The sequence below is a fragment of the Artemia franciscana genome, chromosome 13, assembly GCF_032884065.1.
Source record: "Artemia franciscana chromosome 13, ASM3288406v1, whole genome shotgun sequence".
Classification (NCBI taxonomy): Eukaryota; Metazoa; Arthropoda; class Branchiopoda; order Anostraca; family Artemiidae; genus Artemia; species Artemia franciscana.
The window spans coordinates 9268773-9289906 of record NC_088875.1 but is presented as its reverse complement, the minus strand read 5'-3'; the positions used below and the strand labels follow the sequence as shown (position 1 = coordinate 9289906).

The 21134-nt window shown below is 36.1% G+C and overlaps 1 protein-coding gene across 2 annotated transcripts in view; it reads left to right on the top strand.

The window, feature by feature from the left end:
• The window catches only part of LOC136034485 (gamma-1-syntrophin-like), a 66925-nt gene that overhangs the window by 27897 nt on the left and 17894 nt on the right, over window positions 1–21134 (top strand). For both annotated transcript variants that reach the window (XR_010619187.1, XM_065715700.1), the window contains exons 3-7: window positions 699–858; window positions 3346–3471; window positions 8267–8473; window positions 11011–11195; window positions 18139–18312. Coding sequence is in view for 1 of the 2 variants with exons in the window: in XM_065715700.1 (XP_065571772.1) it covers window positions 699–858; window positions 3346–3471; window positions 8267–8473; window positions 11011–11195; window positions 18139–18312 (852 nt within the window). In the remaining variant the exon portion in view is untranslated. The remainder of the gene's footprint in view (window positions 1–698; window positions 859–3345; window positions 3472–8266; window positions 8474–11010; window positions 11196–18138; window positions 18313–21134) is intronic.

Here is a 21134-nt window from a genome sequence, read left to right as displayed (position 1 = left end):
CACATATTTTTATCTATATATTCACACATATTTTCACATATATATTTATCTATATTCACAGGTGGGACACAGGGACACAACTACAATGGCGCGCAACTAATATGGCGCGTAACGACTTACGCGCGCGGAGGGGCTTGGGAGGGCGCGAGGCGCCCCCACCAACTAGGTATTTGGGTGGCGCGAAACGCCACCCCAACAGCTAGTATATATATATATATATATATATATATATATATATATATATATATATATATATATATATATATATATATATATATATATATATATATATATATATATATATATATATATATATATATATATATATATATATATATATATATATATATATATATATATATATATATATATATATATATATATATATATATATATATATATATATATATATATATATATATATATATATATATATATATATGTATATATATATATATATATTTATGACTTTTATAGACTAATATTTTTTTAAAGCAGATACAGTGTAATAGCTTGGTATTCGTTTGTACGAAATTTACCATGGTCAGGTTGGAACTAATTAATCTATCTATTTCTCATGCTGTATAGATATTTTTAATCTCAAACAGGAAGTAGATGACATTGCAATAAATGCAATTAAAATTGTTAGTTTCTCCTTTTCAGCAATTACTTTTTGTATAAGTCATATTTCTATTTAGGAAAGGGAAGTGATCGTGGTGAAACAGAACGGTTCTGGTCTGGGGCTTAGCATAAAAGGAGGAGCAGAACATGGACTTCCCGTTTTTATCTCAAGAGTGTTTCGTGATCAAGCTGCAGATCTTACTGGTCAACTCTTTGTTGGAGACGCAATTTTGTCTGGTAAGAAATAAATGTACAAGACGTTTGAGTAGTAACCCTGTATGCACTCCCAATACAGCTCGAAAGGAGTAGTAGATAGGGCTGTATTGGGAGTGCCTACAGGGACACTACTCGTGTGACCAAACTCAGAGCGGGTTCAGTTGCAAGGGTAGAACAATTGGCGGAAATCCAGCCGAGTTTAGACCCAGAGATGAATTTTCCATTTAGGGTGCTAAAATTGAGAGTGGACGATAATTTTGCTTTACTTTTACCTGAATTTTGCTACATCTGGGAAAACACAATGCAATACCAAGCCATGTGGGGCCCACATAGCTCCGCATGTTCTTCATCTCCTCCACCCTCTTCCAGCCTTCATTCTTAAACCCCTTCTCTTAAACTCGTACTTGTTTTAATCTTTTTTAAGACTTTTCGACATCCCTTCGACGACATCCTAATTTTTATTTGGCTTTTTATTTCTACTTTTATTACATAAAAGTGACCGTTTCGTGGTCACTCAAACTAATGCATATAAACTACCACAAAAGTTTTTTTTTTGTAAAACATTTACTAATTATCTTAATATTTTTTCAAACTTTTTCAACAGCAAAAAAAAACCCACCTGCATCTGGGCTATTCTACTTTTTATTTCTTCGCCCTGTCTACAGAGTGTTTACCTAGTTACTTTATTACTTAGCTTTACTTCTTCGTCCTTATTTATTCCAAATTTAAGTGACCTAATCTTCTTAACATTAATTTTCAAGCCTGTTTTCGCATACTCAAAACCACCGAAAATTCATTTGTTTCTCCAACATATATAGGTCACTCAAGTCATCTCCATAATTTAGGTCTTGGGGAGTTCTAGCTTCTCATTTAACGCTATATTATCTCATATGCTTTCCTGTTCTCAATGACAATCACTATTAGTCGAAAAAACTTGTAATATTATAACCGAAAAGTTATATAATCTAAAATGATGTTTTTAGGAAAATTATAACTCTAAAATTTATCTTTGAAATTTAAGTCGCCTCCAAGTTTGGAAGAAAAGGAAGATAAGTCTCCGTACTAAGATTAGAATATTGGGTGCTTCAGTGATAACAGTGCTCAAGTGTGGTTCTGAAATGTGGGTGCCCCGAAAGTCTGCAGAGGATTTACTATATTGTTTCAAGAGGAATTGTCTACCGACTGTTTTGTATACCTGTCTGACTGGCCGTATTTCAAATAGTAAAGTGTTCGAAAAATGTTGTTCTATCCCGCTTTCTAGGGCTATAATGAAAGAACTGTTGTGAGGGCTAGGACATGTTCTGCGGAGGAAGGATGACAGATTGCCAAAAATCGTCCTTTTCGACCATCCATCTAGGACCAAACGAAAAGCAGGTCGTCCCTTAATTCGATTGGAGGAGGTCGTAAAGAAGAATTTGAAGGAAATCTAAACTTATTGGGAGGGTGTAAAGAGGGAGGATTTAAATAGATTGGTATGGAAAAGGAGTATGCTTAGCTTTGTCGATAGATGGGGTTGCATTATTCAAGATTGTCAGTATTGTCCCTGTTGTATAACAGCTAAGATAAGGATGATCACAAGTTTCATCATCGCCTTTTCTATCTAAGCAGCAAAAATCAGTGTATTCTGGGGAAAGTTTTGTTTGGAAATAATTGTTCTTATTATTTTTCTATTGTAAATACCATTCGCATTTTTGCTTCTTTTTTTGTACGTGCACACACGTACTTGAGCATAAAATACATTTTTTTTTTCGTTTTTGTTGTGTCAATAGACTTTTCTGTATTTTAAAAGTTGCAGAAAATTAAGTGTGCTACCGATTTGGCTTAGGGTTGCTGCATGATTTTCCATTTTCTCTTCGTTCATTAGGTAGATCAAGTTGTATCACTCAAGATAGTCAGTATTGTCCCCGTTGTATAACAGCTAAGATATGGATGACCATAAAATTCTCTGGTCGCCATTTCTATCTAAACTTCGAAAATCAGTGTATTTTAAAGTGTAAAATTTTGTTTGGTAGTAATTGTTCTTACTAATTTGTTATTATAAATATTATTCCCATTTCTGCTTGTTTTTTTTCTGCTCTATTTGTCTGAAGAGTATTATACTATTTTTCTTTGTTCGGTTTGTAGTTTTTCTTTTTTTGCACACACGTACTTGAGCCTAAAATGCGCCTTTTGTCTCTTTTTTTGAGGTGTTGGTCGACTTTTCTTTGTTTAAAAATTGCATGAAATTTTGTGCACTGCCCTTTTGGCTGGATGTGGATAACCATAAAATTCATCGATCGTCTTTTCTATCGAAGCAGCGAAGGTCAGGGTATTTTAAGCGGGAAATTTTAATTGGCAGTGATTGTTTTTACTAATTTCCTATGAGAAATATTTTTCCTGATGTACACCCAATATTTCTCTTTGTTCCGCTTATATCTTTTCTTGTGTTATATATTTTCTTATTATTGTTTTTCTACACCCGAAAAAAAATCTAAATAAACTTATAATGATAGCATGTTAAAATTATAGTGAATGGTCATCGGCTGAAAAATTACACCCATGAACAGACTCTGAAGGTTATGAGAGATACGGGAGATGTCGTTACGCTAGTTGTAAAGCATTACAGAGCAAGCACACCGTTTCTCCTAAGAAATTGTAAGCATTATAATTTTATATTTGTGACATGGGATTTGATTTTGTCTTTTTTTTATCACCGAGAGATTTTGATATTTGATATTTATCTAGTAATTAAACAATTAGGTTTATTGATCTTGTACCAAACTCTTATGTTTGTCCGAAACATCCTTTGGGGTCTTAAAAGACAGACACGAGTTCCAACTCCGGCTAATAACAAAAAGCGAGAATTGCACCTTTTTGTATGTTTTGTGTCTCGTCAGTAACGAATTCCTTCCTTTATTATTGTCATTATTAGTATTTTTTTTAACTGCTAATAACACAAAAATAAATTGCGGGGTTAAAAAAAATGAAATTTAAACAGAAGAGTCTAAAAAAAGAGAAAGAAAAATACTGATGCAAAATGTGAAAGCTTTCTGTTTAACACATCAATTTTACTAAAAACATTATTGACCTCGAATTTGGACTTATCTTTCTATTGAGGTACTATAGATAGAGAAAAGGAGAAATTTGGCAATATTGGACGTATTGACTGAGCAAAAAAGAAATAACTTTCATCCAACAGAAGTTAGAAACCCAGAAAGAATGATTTTGAATGATAGTTCACTGAATTGAAAATGATCTAAAGCGTAACGATTGTATTACCTTTGGTTCCATTAATTCTCAAGTGACTGACCTGAATCTTCACCTGGGAATCAGAAATATGCCCAATACTGATGCCCTGTCGCCTAAATGAAGTAGCAGGGGGGGGGCGATTCGTATTCCAGAAGCGAAAGAAAAGGAGGTGGGAGCCGGAAGTATTGCCAATATTTGAATAAAGACTGATCTGAAAAAATGCTTTAGGATTTTTATTAACAGGCTTAGAAACTCTATCTTTACTTTTGCTCATAACAAGAAAGTCAAAAGAGCCTGTTAGATACGAAACATTAGACGGTCCAGACAAATAGGCGGTGTTTTATTAATTACTTGAGAAATATATATATTTTAAATAAACTTGGTGATAAAAGATCTCCTTGTTGGAACCCTTTCGGAAACGGTATTAAGTCGAACCATTAACCCTGACTTCAAGAAAAGATGAAGAGTCCCAGAACTGCAACAACAAAATGATAGAAAGATTAATGCCTTTCGAATAAAGTGAGGGAAATAACTGGAATTTGTTAATAGAACTGGAAACTTTGGAAATATAAGAGCGCAAAACTGAGCTGTTTTATCATTTCGAGAAGAAGAAGAATCCAAAAGAAGAGAAGAAAGTATCAGATGAGATGACAGTCGCTGCATACAAACCCAAGTAGAAAACCAAGCTGATTGTATCCAAAATCAATCTCAGAAGTAAGATACAAAAAAAAAATCATACACTCTAAGACTTTATTCAGATAGCAAAATCCCGTAATGTGTCGATAAGACGAGGAACTGAGACAAGACTAGCCCATTTCGTGACTTTAAATTATCATACCGCAAGGAAAGCTTTCAGGTACAGCAAATTCAAATCTGAAGCTTTGCTTCTTTTTTTTTTATTATTTGAGGATCCAAATCCCAAAAGGGTTTCTTAGTTTCAACTTTCACGATAGTTTCTGGAGCACTTAATTCTTCTGCACGTTTTAGACAAGATATAATCTGTTAATAATATGGTTGTACATAAGTTTACGATCACTAACATAAAAAATATACCGAGGAAGGTGATTAGGAACGTGGTTTGTCCTAGTACGTTATTCAGTGTGTCAAATAGTGTCTTACCAGATTGACCCAACAAGTGGGTCAAATAGTATCTTTCAATCGCTCACAGTAAAACACTTATTTTTACTAGGCTTTGCACAAGTAACTATTTGAAATTTCTTAGGCACTTCAGACTATAACTTTAAATGGTAAAAACCCTACTGATTAATGATCACCCCAATAAGTGAAGGTTTGAGCCCGGATGAATAGATAGTATCACCCAGGTTCTATACCCTACCAGAATGTCGGATATATGAGTAATTCACTAATTTCTTTGCAACAGTGTAAATAGATAAAGCACTTAATAAAGTATCACAATAAGGCGACAAACACTTTATGTCTAAATTGAAATCACTTATGAACAAGAAGTCAAATCCCTGAGCTTAAAAATTTAAATCCAAGGATTAAGCTCGAAATTAAAAATTCTGAGTTTTGCGGTTGACCTTGCGAAGCAGTGCATAAAAGATACTGTTTGATTGTCACAAGGTAAATGTACGTTTATCTGGATTGTAGAATCGATTTTAACTGCTAAGTAGCTCCCATCAAAACCAGTATAACGAGAGTAAAATCTTCATTTTTTTTTTTTTTTTTTTTAATTGCAATTAGGAACTTTTATTGAAATCTTAGGCAGACACGTGCCCTGAGTGAGTTTTGAATTAAACAGTAGCACGGGTAGTTTCAAAATTTAAAAATATGGTTCACCCTTCATGTCAATGTTGTTAAGTGACCATTAGATAGCATTGAAAAAAAGTTAAGGTATGCAAAATTGTTTAGCTCATATTTGACTTTCAAAGAATGTCAAAACGAAAAATACAACAAAAAATTTTGTTTCGGAAAGATCACCCTTCTTTTCTTTTTTGAAAATACGAGGTTCACTAATCCTGAGACTAACTCATTTCTGCTAAGATTGTCTTCTTCGATCAACGACCACATGTATTTCATGGCTTTTGCTGTAATTTGGAAAAATTACAAGGTTTCCTGATCAACTAAAATATCTCAAGTTTCAAGCCAAATATTGCTGCAAGATAAATATTGCTCCTATATGTGTAAACATCAGAAAAGATTTTTTCCAAAGGAGAGTTTTAACCAAAATGCAAAAAAAGAATGGCCCATTTCAAGTTTTATTGATCAAGATAAAATCTTAAAGGATTGATGTCATAGAGCGGGAGAAAAAAGGGTACAACCCTTGTTTCTTTAGTGTTTGAATGTATGACCTATATAATAGGAAATATATATTGACATCAATTTATGCTAGTTTAAAAATGCATATACATATATGTAAGGTGCTTTATTCCCAATAAATACAGAACGGAAATACAATACTCTTATTTCCCCTCGAAAGGCTCCATGGCCAGGGATACAAGGGGGACACCAAAAAAAATGCAATATAAGCAACAACCAAAAAAGAGAACAATAGCCAAATAACATACAAGATTAAAAAGAGAACATACCTGAGGCCTGGGAGTCAAAGCGCAGAGAAGACAGCCTTAGATGATGAAACAAATACTCAGGGGACATCAACTTGTAATAGGAAAAGGAAAATAAAAACAAAATGCTATTCTGTTTGATTCTTAACTAAATGGTCTTTAAGAGTCCTTCTAAAAATCCCAAATGAGTGGCACCTCTGTACTGAAGAAGGTAGTGAATTCCGGACCTGTTAACAAGCAATGAGGGGATTAAAATCTGATCAAATAGTAGGGGTAGGAGGAATGCACATATTGTATGAAGAACGAAGGCTATATGGAGCTGAATCAGAAATAAATACAAGAGTTTTTTGAACAGATTTTGGAAGATTGCCGTGAAGCTGATGAAAGACAAAAGAAACACAAGAAATAATGTAAATAGACTGTAGACTGAAGAGTAGTGTTGGTGAGGAACGGTTTGTGTCCATAACCAGACGCCGTGCTTTATTATGCTTGACAGAAAGTGACCGCAGTGCAGACGGGGCAATAAAAATATATGACTGGACAAGGCAGAAAAAAAGAAGCTTCAGAATAGATCCAGGAAATATGTGTCTAAGTTTTTGAATGAAAACCAAACTTCGTGAGATTCCTAATCATGGCTATATCGTGTCTAAATGAAAGGTTCTCATCAAGGAGGATACTAAGAACCGGACCACCAGATTCTCTGGTCTACACTAGGAGCCTTGTGACTCCTGAAGGTGTGTAAACTGAGGGAAGCTATACCAATTTGAGGAAAAATAAAAAATGTGACTTACCAGCATTCAAGGCCATGTAATAATAACATACATATTCTGCTCTGTCTGTACAGTACTGGCAATATGACCTTATTCTCCCTTAAACGTGTTTCCTGGCGTCTGTTCCCAATCTAAGTGACCAAAATGAGCTTTCAAAAATTGTCGATGTCAAGGATCCTTTACTCTGTTGTTAATTCTATTGGATGCATTTGATTTAATTCTATCGATTCTAATTCTACGACAGTAACCAGTCGACAGGTGAACTTTTTTTTTCTTTTTCTTCTTTTTTTTGTCTTATTATAACCAACCTTTTTTTTAGTACAGAGATATGAACGTTCTCTATATCATAGTGCACATTTTTTATAAATAATATTATTTGTCCCTGAACGTCATAATATTCAATTTTTGTTATTTTTATCGTTTTGTTTTAGATATGGGCTTTTAATTTATGGCTTGTGAGTTTTAATTTAGGATTTTGTTTTAGTCGAGAATATAATGCCGTGGGGTGATGTGCATATGTCATTTGAGCTTTTGAAAAATAAAGAAGAAGCAAGTAAAAAAAAAACTTAATGAGGAATAACGAATTAGTTCAACAACTCGCATTTTCGCTTTTACAACAGTAGTATTAGATAATTTTAATTCATGTTTCCTCTGATTTCTTGCTCTTGCTAGCAATTTCTATTAACAAAGATAATATTTTAATGTTATCTTTTTCAATATTTTGGAAAGGTAATTTTTTTATATTTTCAATTATCTAGTTTTGGTATTTTCAAATATTAAAGAAATATTTGATATCCCAAGAAGATATTTGGCATCGATGACTGTAAAATGTTTTTTTTGTCAAAATGGAACATTTTGGGTTTGCTATTAGTATTCTCTTATGATAGTTTCTGATTATACCTTTAGCAACTAATGCGGAAAGATGTGCAGAAATATTACAGGATTGTCCCTATTTGAGAGCAGAAGAAGGCTGGGAAACAGTAGCTGATGTAAATGATAGCCTATCTAATTCACGACGAAGTTCCTCTCCCGCTGATATCAGTCAAGCATCGTCAATTGCTAATGATTCCAACTTCTGGGCCTTAGATGGAGAATGGATTGATATTGCTACTGGTAATTGATAAATTAATTTAACTTAAATTTATGTATAGAATAGAATGTGTGTATTAAATAGCTTCAAGCCATGTCAAGATTTAAAGAAAAAGAACTACAAAAAGCAGCAACAATAAAAATTCAAAATAGGAAGTGTTACATCCAGGTCAATACATTTAGATATAAAGGAATGTCAAGCAATGAGATAGCGAGTCAAAATGTTGGATAAATTACTGAACAAAGGAATTAAAATGTCTTTCCATTGCTGAAGCGAATTTTTCTTGAAAGGGGGGTCTCAGGTTTTTTTTTAATTAAACTAACATAGTGTTATTTTCTTAGTTGTCTTGGTAGAGAGGATGAATGTGGTGGAAAGTCGCACTTTTGTATTTCAGTCAGAAGTGCATGGTAAATTTGTCGTCTTGTTTAATGGTTCTAGAAGCTCATGTAAATAAGTCAGATGAAGCTGAATTTACGCCATCCTCGGAAGCAATGAAAGAAGGATCAAGGATAATTTTTTTTTAGCCCTTTTTCAAAACTTTCAATGAAGATGTCTGATTTTGGTGAGACATAGATGGCAAACCGGGCAAACGTAATCAAGTAAGGACCATAACTGAAGGCCTTAAAACAGAAAACTATTCCATTATTCTCTCTTTATCAGATTGACACATTGTTTGCGAGCTTAGTTTGGGAAACGATGTTCCCATAGAACCATGCCTTGGAAATTTTTATCCAATTAACTTTATCGGTGATCGTTACAGCTATTCTCGTTTCAAAATTGCATTTTTCATTGATTAAAAATTTGTTTTTGGATCTTCAAGGACACAGGCTTTGAGACAAGTGTGAGACAAAAGATTTCTGGGGTAATTTTAGGGGTGCCATATGGGTGATACTTCAGGAAAATCTTTTGGTTATTCTAAAGAATCTACGAGACTATGTCATAAGACTCGAATTGCCACGAAACTGAAAAAGTGTAGAGCCCCATTCTAGGCTCAATATTATAAGCCAATGAATTTTTGGATGAACTGTTTCAGCTCATCACGCTATGGATTATCTGTTTAATTCATGTATTTTCCTTAGTTACTTTTGTTGCTTATATGTACTGGCACCAAAACTGTAATAAGAGACTTTTCGGTCGGTTTACCTTGTTTATGTGATTGTTCACTGTTGGTCAGACTGGATAAGGTATGGTTAAGATCCTGTTGTTTTTCTTTCTTTTTTCTTTCTCGTTGTACATAAAACAATAAAAATTAAAATGCAACTTAAGAGTAAATTAAGACGTTCCAGTTCAGTGCTTGGCAAAGTGTGGCTTCCGAACCGTGTGCGACTCTTTGGCCTCTCAAGCATTATTCTGATACAGATCGTCATAAGCAGGCCTTTAAGCCATACCGAGTGTAACAGTCAGTTATAATCTGCAGGGTACGTGGTGTTGGCCCAAATCACGCGTTACAGCAATTCTACTTACTGTTAGCCAACAGCAATGAATCAACTACTCCCTAATTTCCGGGGAAATCTCTGAATATTTTAGATTATCGTTGGAGGAAAATTGATCCGGCAGATTTTCCCGACACTATTCGTATCTTTTGATATCTTTATGAAAATCATACATCTTTCTACCTCTAGACAGACCTTCTGCTAGTACCCTTGAAGTCCTTTCAAGTTCATGTTCAAGTTCAAGTTTCTCTTACGTATATGAATCGTTATGTTCGTCCCGATCTTTTGTGCCACGATAAACCATATAATATAACCCTTGCACATTTTTTGTCAATGCAACCATTTCTAGCTTCCATAAGACCAATAAAACCATAGCGTATGTTCTTGGTGTTCTGAAATCCAAACCAAATGCAAGGAAACAAGAAATAGGGCAAAATTTGTCAGATTTCAAAATTCTATTAAGGAGGAATAACCAAAAATCTTACGTTATTAATTGAGAGAGACATTAAGACAAGACAAACCAACATTACTTTAGTGTATAAACCTTTTTTTAAGACGGTATATAACCAAATGCAAGGAGACAAGAAATAGGGTGAAATTTGTCAGATTTCAAAATTCTATCAAGGAGGAAGAACCCAAAATCTTACGTTATTGGTTCAGAGAGACATTAAGACAAACCAAACCAACCTAACTTTTGTTTATAAACCTTTTTTTTAGACGGTACTTCATGTGCTACATTGTAACTGTAAGAAAGGCATAACACAAGTGCTTGAGAATTTTTCTGGGTGGGGGGGGGGCTAGCATGCATTTAAATGACTTTCATACAATTTAGCGTACATTTACCAAAGTATTAGTAAAAATAGTTTCTCGAGCCATCTCTTCTGGGAGACTTCCCTCATACCTTTTTAGCTTCTACTGCTGTTTTCCGCCTTTCTCAACTCTTTCCTGCCGAATTTTTTTTTATTTAATAAAAACAGAAGATAAGTTAGATCGGTGATTAAACAAGTAGCCTATTGTGCTCAAAGCAGACGTGACAACCCGTACGCCGTGGAACCATGCACAAGGATCTTGTCTAGCTCATTATTAATGTTCAAGAATGTTCAAATTTGCTTAATTTTGTTTTCTAGTCCCGTTGAAGTTTGCATATATAACTCGGTATATATACGGTACTGATCAGATGAGAAGAAACGCTTTTGAAGTTCGTGGCACTGGTGGCAAAAGCACTGGTGTTATCACGATTCTTGAGCCTGCTGCTTTATCTCAGTGGATCAGACATATTTCAGATGCCATTCAATCTATTAACGCTTCAGAGGTCAGACATTCAGCAATTTTGTAGGCTTAATTTTTAATTTTTTGTAGGAAAAGCACTCTTTATTTTTATAAAAAAGAAGGGTATTTATGGTCTGTTTCAATGCTTTGGATCAAAACTTACTTTAAGAAAAAGAGCAACTAGTTCAAGTATAGAGCCGCGTACGGGTTTTTTCCTGTGCCACTTTGAAGATTAAAATTCGGTGTAGATCCTAAAGATTAATAGCATTTTCGTGTATTTTATTTTCTGTATTAGCCAAAAAAGTAGGAAAATAAAGAATTGCAAGTTCAGAGTAAGAAATTTTGATTACTGTTTTAGGTTGTGGCTTTTCTAACTTTTGGGGCAGTAGTTCCCTCGCAATTGTTGCCTTAGCGTCAAGAACGTCTTGAGTTCTTTTTATTGAACATAGACCTTGTTTTTAGTAACAAGGCGGTGCAACTCTAAAAAACGTGCTGTAATGAAAACTTTGGCAAATTTCTTGTGATTATATAAGGAACAAAACTAATTCGAAGGAACTGTGTGTTATTTTGTGTATGTTTGTACTTGAAATTCATTTTGATATGTATTTAATTTTGTGCTTAAGGTTTATTTTCTCTTTTGATTATGCGATATTGACAATTTTGTAGGTGTTTTTTGCGCCTTAAGGACAAGCCTAACGGATCGAGTTGAAAATTTAAGGGAGCATTGGAATGTAGGGGGATGAAGAGCGGCAAGGGGGATGAAGTTGAAACTTTCAGGTAGTGTTGGAGAAAGGAAGGGGTACAGCAAGAAAGAGGCTAAAAATCTTTTGTCTCTAGTCAGTTAAAAAGAACACTTATGGACCGTAATATCTTGAGAACTTAGGATTTATTCACGTTTAACCAGCGATAAAATTAAAAGACATTATTTGCTGCCATTTTGTATAAATTGCATAGCTGCAATATCATGGAACAGCTGTGGGTATTTAGTTGAAACTTTCAAGGAATTTCGTGGGAGTGGCAAGTGGACGTTGAATTACGATATAAAAAAAGGCAGACCTAAGTCAAAAGACACTATTTGCATCCGGGTTATCAAAATACCATATTTGCAATATCCCAGGAACAGGGATAGGCTCCTGAATTAGGAGTCTATTGCCCTTTGTTAGTGTCGAGAATAATTTAAGGGTTGCCAGCTCCCTTTCTACGCCTATTTTGGCTACATTTCATGAATCAGTATTGATTCAGAGTTCAAGGTGTGAGGACCTCTTTTTGGATTGAACCTATCCCTAATATTTGGTAAAGGATTATCGTCTCTACTTGACCTATAGCCAATATTTTCATAATAATTAATTCAGTGTCCAAAGAACTATAAATAAGTGGATTATTTTCAGACTTGAGTGAAAATTCCCTTGGGAACAGTGATTTCTCTTATCGATATTTTCATGACCTATATATGATATAGGTCAGGATTAAGCAGTTGCGAAAATAATTATAATTTCCGATATTATAGACGATTGCGTTACGATAAAGGTGATAGGTGAAAAGTAAGCAGAAGGGTTGGGGAGAGCTGTTTGCAAGAGCCGTGGTACCTGCCGGGCTTGTCCCTTAAATTGCGGGGACAAGGTAGGCAGCCTCCAACGTTTCCCTTACTTCTCTCGCAAGTGAACCTTCAATCTAGAGAAAATGGGAAATGGTAATTGGTGCGAAGATAAACTTTTCTACAATCCTATCCTATGGTTTGTACAGAAAAATCTTGCTGAAGGAGTTTCGCCCGATACGATAAAAGAGTACATGGCCGATTTCTTCGAGTCTTCTTCTCTTTGTGAGACCCGTAAATTGCTTTTTTTAAAGCTTTTTCCGAATGAAGTCCCATCGAAGCGCGTAGGAGCCAATGCTGCATTAAACTGTGCTTCGGACATTATTTCTTCGCTTGTAAAGTGCGATTCCCAGAACATAAAGCTTCCGGACTTTGTTATCAAATGTCCCAGCGAAGTGCCAATGATCCCTGTTGATTCCTTCAGTACCCTCAGTGCCAAGGTGAACTCTTGTCTTGAACAGCTGCGTGATATTGCGTCCAAGGTTACTGAGGGACAGTCTAAGCTTGTAGCCCCTACTCAAAACACGAAAAAACCGTCCTACGCTGTCGTTGTAAGAAACCCACCCCCGGAGCTCAGCGACCCTATCCTTCGCATGAGCAAGCTCGAAACGTTGGATGGTCACGACGGGATCGTAAATCTGAAATCGAAGCCTCACAGCAGAAGCTGGGTTGTGATGGTACGTGATAAGCGCTCAGCCGACACGCTGGCTGCAGCTGTTACTAGCTCCATTCCAAACGTTGAAACCAAAGTAATTGATAAAAAGCCTTTAGCTGTTGTCCGTGAAATACCCCATAACTATTCAAGAGCTGATTTAGAGGCCTCAGTGGAAGGACTTATTAGTGCTAATCAAATCGGCAATTCTCGCACTTTTCGCCTCGAGTTTATCGACAAAACCGCTCTGAACGCGGTACTGGAGTCTGGAATCCGTATTGGGTACGAAATTTTTCGCGCTAAGCCCTTTCAATCCATTCCGCGTCGATGCTTTCGCTGTCAAAGTACTGATCACCTGATTGGAGCTTGTCCCCGCTCAGCAGCACATCCCAAGTGTTCCAGATGTTCTGGCCCTCATGTGAATTCCAAGGAAAACCCTTGCCAAGCCTCGCCAAAATGTGCAAATTGCACTATGGAACACGTAAGTTTTAGTCTGAAATGCAAAGTTCTCCGATCGGCTCTCAACAACGCTAATAAATGAATGCTCAAACTCCGTTTAGCTTTGTGTCCCTTAATATTAATGGTACAAAAGACAAGGATCTACTGATTAGTGAGCTGCTTGAAAATGATATTGTGTTTCTACAGGAGCACCTTCTCTCTAAAGTGAATGTTGATAGCCTAAAGCGTTTTCGGACACATTATACCGTCTTGAGAGCCGCCCAGAAAACCTGTGGTAGACCATCAGGAGGTCTGGCCATCTATTTCAGACACAAGACTCAGCCGATATTATTGCAAAGCGACGCTAACATCTTAGCGATAAAAAGTGGTGATACCGCATTTATAAACATTTATTTCCCCTGTAATAAAAAGACTGTGCAGTCATTGTCTAGTTTTTCACAAGCATGTAATCGCCTGCGAATACTACTTAGCGACCTTTCAAAACAAAATGCCAAATGGGTTCTCGCCGGCGACATGAACACTGACTCATTATCTAATTCTGACCGATCTGAAATCTTTCTCGATTCACTACCCGGAGGATTCCATCTTGCTGATGAAGATCTTCTATTTACTTATATTCACAATCGTGGTGGTGTTACTTCCAACCTTGATCATGTAATTGTGTCAGATTCAACTCTACTTTCATCAATAGTTCATGTGGACGACTCTAAAATTGACGACGATCATTTACCAATCACGTGCCAACTATCTTGCTCCATGGCAATCTCTGTGCAACGTAACTCTCCCAAATGGTTCTCAAAGTTAAATTGGGAAAATACCAATGTTCCACTTTATGTATTGACATTGTCCCAGTTATTTTCATCTATTGAAGTGCCTTTCCACTTATTGCAAACATCTATATCTACAACTTCAACTCGGATAGATATCAACTCGTATTATCAGCAAATAGTGTTCTGTCCAAAGTCTGCCGCTAAAAAAGCTGTCCCCTCCGAGTGCGTGCGAACAGGTACTTGCAATCCCTTTTGGAAAGTTGATCCTAAAGTGAAGATGGCTAAACTAAAAGCTAAGTTCTGGCTCCGTATGTGGATAGCCTGTGATCGCCCTTCTTCTGATTTAGTACATCAAATAAAACAGAAAACCAAACGAGAGTACAAATATTCCCTGCGTAGAGCGAGACTGAATGCCTGGGATGGTCCTTGTGACAAGAAATCTTGGGATCGTGTTATAAACAGTGTAAAGTGTTCACCTCCAATTAATTCGTCTCTTCGGCTATGTGACTTCGTTTATCATTAAAAATATATTTTCCTTTCATTTAATATAAATCTCCAAAATCATTTTACAAAGCTTGTCAACTCAATCCTCCCAATCCGTATCAACCAATCTCAAGTGTTGTCGGTGGAATCTGGTGTTATACTCCAAGCTCTTAAGCAAGTGAATAAGTCTGAGTCTCTTGATAGTGATGGTCTTTGCTTCAAGTTTTTTGCTTATGATTGTCCTGAACTGCTGAAGCATTTGCAGTTATTGTTTCAGATGTGTTTGGCACAGTCCGTTGTGCCAGATAGTTTTTTGTCCGGTTGTATATCTCCCATAGTCAAGAGGGGTAAGGACCCCAGGGCTTGCTCTAATTACTGTCCTATCACTGTGTCTTGTTTTGTTAGTAAGCTATTTGAATATGTACTGCTACCGGCCATTAACTCCAAGTGCAATTTTAAACCCTTCCAGCTTGGTTTTTAGAAAAGGTATGGGCTGCGTTCAAGCTCACCATATAGTGGGTCGGCTAATGAAACAAGCTGTTGCTCAAAAAAGTCCCCTGTATTGTTTGACTGTTGACATATCTAGTGCTTTTGACAATGTAATTCATTCAAATGCTTTGTTTTCTCTAGCAGCCTCAGGTGTTAACCTTTCTGTTGTTTCCGTGCTTAAGTATTGGTATGCTAATTCTTCAGTTAGGGTGAAGTGGAATGGTACTGTAGGGGAGTATATTCCTGTTAAAAAAGGCGTTAGGCAAGGTGCCGTGTTATCCCCGAGCATATTTAAATGTGTTTTAGCTTCGTGTCTTCAACCATCAATTTTTTACAATGATAATTTAGGCATTAGCCACGTTGCATATGCTGATGATGTTCTGCTTCTTAGCCGGACAAAACATAGTCTAATTACCAACTTTTACCGGCTTTCAGCCGCACTATCCACAGTAGGCCTTTCAGTTAATGCCTCCAAATGTGAGTTTTTGTGTTTTGGGAGTCCTCCATCAGCATCACCTCTTTGCTTGGGTTCTTCAACTATACCATGTTCAGCAAGTATTAAATGGTTGGGTCTCTCTTTTTCCACGTCACTTTCGTCTACTTGCTCCGCTATTACGTCCAGCGTGCTGAAAAGTATGCGGGTTGGATACGCGAAAATTTCACCAAATCGTTGTCGGTATAACCGAAAAGGACTATGCCGTCTTTATTCTAGTTTTTGCGCCCCTGCTGTTTTTTATCTTTCTGGTTTTGCTTTCCTCCTTCGCAAGAAGGATACAAAGAAAACACGCTCAGGATATTTTAAGTATTGCAAGTATTTGCTGCGTCTGCCTCGGTGGTATCGGAATCATACAGTCGTTTCTAAATTTGACATCGTTGATGCGCCCTCGCGACTGAAACATTTATCTAAAGATATATGTCTTAAAACTCGGCAAATGATTGGTGTTTTTGACCCTCTTTGGCCATTTTTTGAATTGAGGTAATTTACTTATGTTGTATGTTGTTATGCTGCTATGTTATTTATGTTGTTATGTTTTTTGTCTTGTTTTTTTCTTTTTTTGTGTGTTTACTCCACAGTTTAATGTATTTTGTGGGTTATAAATAAATTATTATTATTATTATTATTTCCCGCAGTCTCCAAGATATCGGACAAAAATCTTGAGATTTTGTTTTTGAAAATCATCAAAAGGTTCAGAATATTTGTCTTTGTGAATGACATCACCCCCGCAGAATCTGGGGCAAGGGCTGTAAATTATAACAGTTGCCAATTGTTTACATATAGAGTTTTTTTTCGAGAACCGCTTTGGGGATCGCGTTGTATCTTTCACGGAGACCTAGGGGGTGGGGTTGTCAAGTAGATCTCAAGTCTTAACTTAGGAGAGGGGACAGAGGAAATCCAAAAGAACTCATATGTATTCAGGTCACCGAAATAGCATAGCTGCAGTATCTAGCGAACGGTCTGGTGTTTTTTTGAGTTAAAACTTAAAGGTACTCTTTTTAATAGAGGTCATTTATTAACTTTTATTAAGTGATCTTGAAATACATTTATTTAACCAAGCAAGTAGTGACAACAACAAAAATATTACAATAAGATTCTTTTATTAAAATTTTGGATCAATATTCGTTTATATTCAAGTTTATAAGAGGATGGAGACCAGGATTGCCTCAGCCCTATATAAGGCCAAATGTTGGGCAAATTTTCAATCCGTTTGAATAACATTTTCCCTCATCATCCCCCCAAAATTGTATAGTGAAACTATTATTAAGATCGTTTGAATAAACTTAGTGTTATTTAAAAATTCCTATTGAATTTTCCAACCTTAAAATCATAATTCCTAAAAAGAAAAACTAAAAAAAACATTATTTTATGCAGGAATATTCCTGCAATTAGCCAATAAAAAACAACGTCTTTTAAAAACAAATGAAAATATAATTAAAAATGACTGATTCTAAAAAAAATGTTTTTAAAGAAAAATACAAACTATATTCAAACCAAAGACGAGTGGAAATAAAGTCATATAATAACTAACACTTGAAACGATCAGATATTGCCGCAAACGGGAGTAGGACTGACGACCACTTTCTTTACTAAATCCATGCTGAGCTTACTCCATAGATTATTAACTTAAAAATAATTTCGAACGCGGACTGCTAATATTTTTTCAAAAATTCTACAAAAGAGAGAAGTGTTTGTTACTATGTCTGTAATTTTTAAACTCTGATTTTTCTCCTTTCTTGTACAACAATTTAACTATCGACTTTTTCCAAGGTTTAAGACACCTTATATTTTAAACACAAATTTAAAAGAGTGGTTAGGGATTCTGCTAACACTAAAGCAGGTTTCTACACCATCGTATTCGAAAGACTATTAAGTTTGTTACTTTGTAGGTTTGGTGCGTTATTACAATTAAGTTCGCATAGCAATTCAACTACTTGCTCCATTAATACATCACTATCATCATATCCAAGTGCTGGATTTACTTCAGGTGATGATATCTCTGGGTGATGTGTCGGGTTGGTTATGTTATTTCTTTCTTTTCAGATGACGTTGCATAACCGGCTATTGCCCGGTGTAGAGCAAGTTATTTACATTGGGTGGATCCATGAACGAGTGCCATCTTCAGAAGCTCAAAATATTTCAAGTAATGGCTATTTATGGTTACCAGTTTTTATAGGTTTAAAAGGAGATGCTGTTTTATTTTTCAAAGAACCTCCGGTAAGTTAGAATAAATCATCTCTGACAATGTCTTTCCTTATAAATTTTCAGTTATTAAATATTGTTTCTCATTGTACACAATACTTTTACAAGAGGCTCACTATTTTTGCCGTCTAAACATGTTGTTTATATCTCTATTTTCATCTATTCATTTGTTTGCCATCAAAAATACAATTTATTTTCATTTATTATGAAGCAGAACTGTCAAAGTTGTCTGTAGTATTAAGGGACTAAACTAGAAATATCAAGGACCAGATAGCACAGACTTTGAAGGCTCTCTTGACGGAAAGACCCGCCCCTCCAAAACAAATCTCAAGATTTTGTTCATGTTGTCCGTATAATTTAAGTGTTATGTAGTTTTTTGATGACCTCCCTCCCCCCCCCAAAAAAAAAAATATTACGTTGCTGACTGGGATAACATAATATGTTAACTGTACGTATTGTTTCAAAACTTTCATTTTCAATTGAGATTTCTTCCTAGTCTGTTTATTTTCTTATAAAAAAGGATATGCCATTGGAAAGCAAAATCTTCCAAAAGATCTACCGACCAACTTTTCTTGACAAATTTACAAAATTCTCTCAAGGTGTCCAGTCCTAAGTACGTATGATTAAACAAACAAAAAAAACAATCCATTTTTTTTTTCAAATGAATGTAAAGAGCAAAATCAAAACTGGAACGAACAAAATGATTCCTTATATGAAGTCAGCTGCCCTCTTCTCAGCCCCTTGCTATTTACGCTAAAGTTGTATAGTGCTACAGTGCCACCATTTATGAGTATAATAAACGACCAACCGGTTGCTTCTTAAAACATTTAAACAGTAAGATGCTTTACGTTAAACCTATTAGCAAAAGCACTACAATATGCTCTTCTATTCTCGAGCATGGCAACGGTTCACGGCTCAGCATGACAACACTGTTCACAAAAGCTTTGCGCAGGGCTTTTAAACTAGATACTCTAGAGGACTTATTTGGAGCGAGGGAACAAAAGATGTTTTCATTTTGATGTCCTTAGTACTTTATTGAGTTTCACATATTTAGAAACAGCATAAAAACTAATTGTTTTGATGTATATATTCTTTTCAAACCTCTTTTTTAGAGTTTTGGTTACTAATTAGCACGAGTGGCTCCTTTCGTACAGTTCGTTATGACGAACTGTTTGATCAATGATTTGGTCGAATGCAATCGGGGAGTATGTCAGATTTTCCTCTGCCTATTATTTTGTAAAACTAATATAGTGTTGGCGTGCAGTGGCTGGAAATTCTGAAATTCAATTGACTTGCTTACACTATATTTCACTATTTCTTTTGAAATTGCCCAGCAAAAGTCGAGGCTGAAGGGCGAGGCCGAGTCCGTTGATTCAAAATCAAGCAGTTTGTGGGCATCAAGCCATGGCTAATTGTAGAAAAAGCCAAGATAGCATGTCCAAGTGAGTGAGAGGCAAATACGGCATAAGTCCTTTTTAGGATTGTATAAAAATGATGTCATTTTACTTGTTGATAGATAGAAGTCCTTTGATTCAAAACCAAGCAATTGCGGGCGTCAAGCCATGGCTAATTGTAGAAACAGCCAAGATAGGTAGTCCAAGGGAGTGAGAGGCAAATACGGCACAAGTCCTTTTTATCTTCTATATATATATAAATAAGTTGTCTGTGTGTGTGTGTGTGTGTCGAGTGACGTCATGTTTGTGTGTCGACTGACGTCATGTTTGTCGACTGACGTCATTTTAAGGACTGAGCTGTATGCGTTGTGAAGTTGTTTGTCAACTGATGAAATTACATACCGGAACACCGGGACACAAATGACGACCGGGACACAGGGAATATAAATGACGACCGGGAACCTCAAAGAGAAATTACAGACTGGGACACCCGGACACAAATCACGACCGGGACACAGGGAATATAAATGACGACCGGAACACAGGGACACAACTACAACGGGGACGACGGGGGCACCGGCGGGATATATAAATGACGACCGGGACACAGGGATTGTTCGAATAGAAATTACAGACCGGGACACCGGGACACAAATGACGACCGGGACACAGGGAATATAAATGACGACCGGGACACTCAAAGAGAAATTACAAACTGGGACACCGGGACACAAATGACGACCGGGACACAGGGAATATAAATGACGACCGGGACACAGGGACACATCATTATAATAATGAGGTATAGATCTGAATACGGATTGTTTTTCCCATGGACAATTATATGTTGCATGTTCAAGAGTCAGTAAACCTGACAATCTATTTATATGTATAGACGATGGGACAGCGAAGAATGTTGTATATTCGCATGTTTTACGTAGTTAAAAATATATATATATATATATATATATATATATATATATATCTATCTCTATTCACAGGTGGGACACAGGGACACAACTACAATGCCGCGTAACTAATATGGCGCGTAACGACTTACGCGCGCGGGGGGGCGCGAAGCGCCACCCCAACAGCTAGTGATTTTATAAAAATCATGTCATTTTACTTTTTGATAGATAGAAGTCCTTTGATTCAAAATCAAGCAGTTGCGGGCATCAAGTCATGGCTAATTGTAGAAAAAGCCAAGATAGGTAGTCCAAGTGAGTGAGAGGCAAATGCGGCATAAGTCCTTTTTAGGATTGTATAAAGATGATGTTATTTTACTTATTGATAGATAGAAGTCCTTAGATTCAAAATCAAGGATTTACGGGTATCAAGCCATGGCTAATTGTAGAAAAAGCCAAGACGGATAGTCCAAGTGAGTGAGAAGCAAATATGGCATTTGGTATTTTTAGGACTGTATGATTAAAGTAATTAAGTACG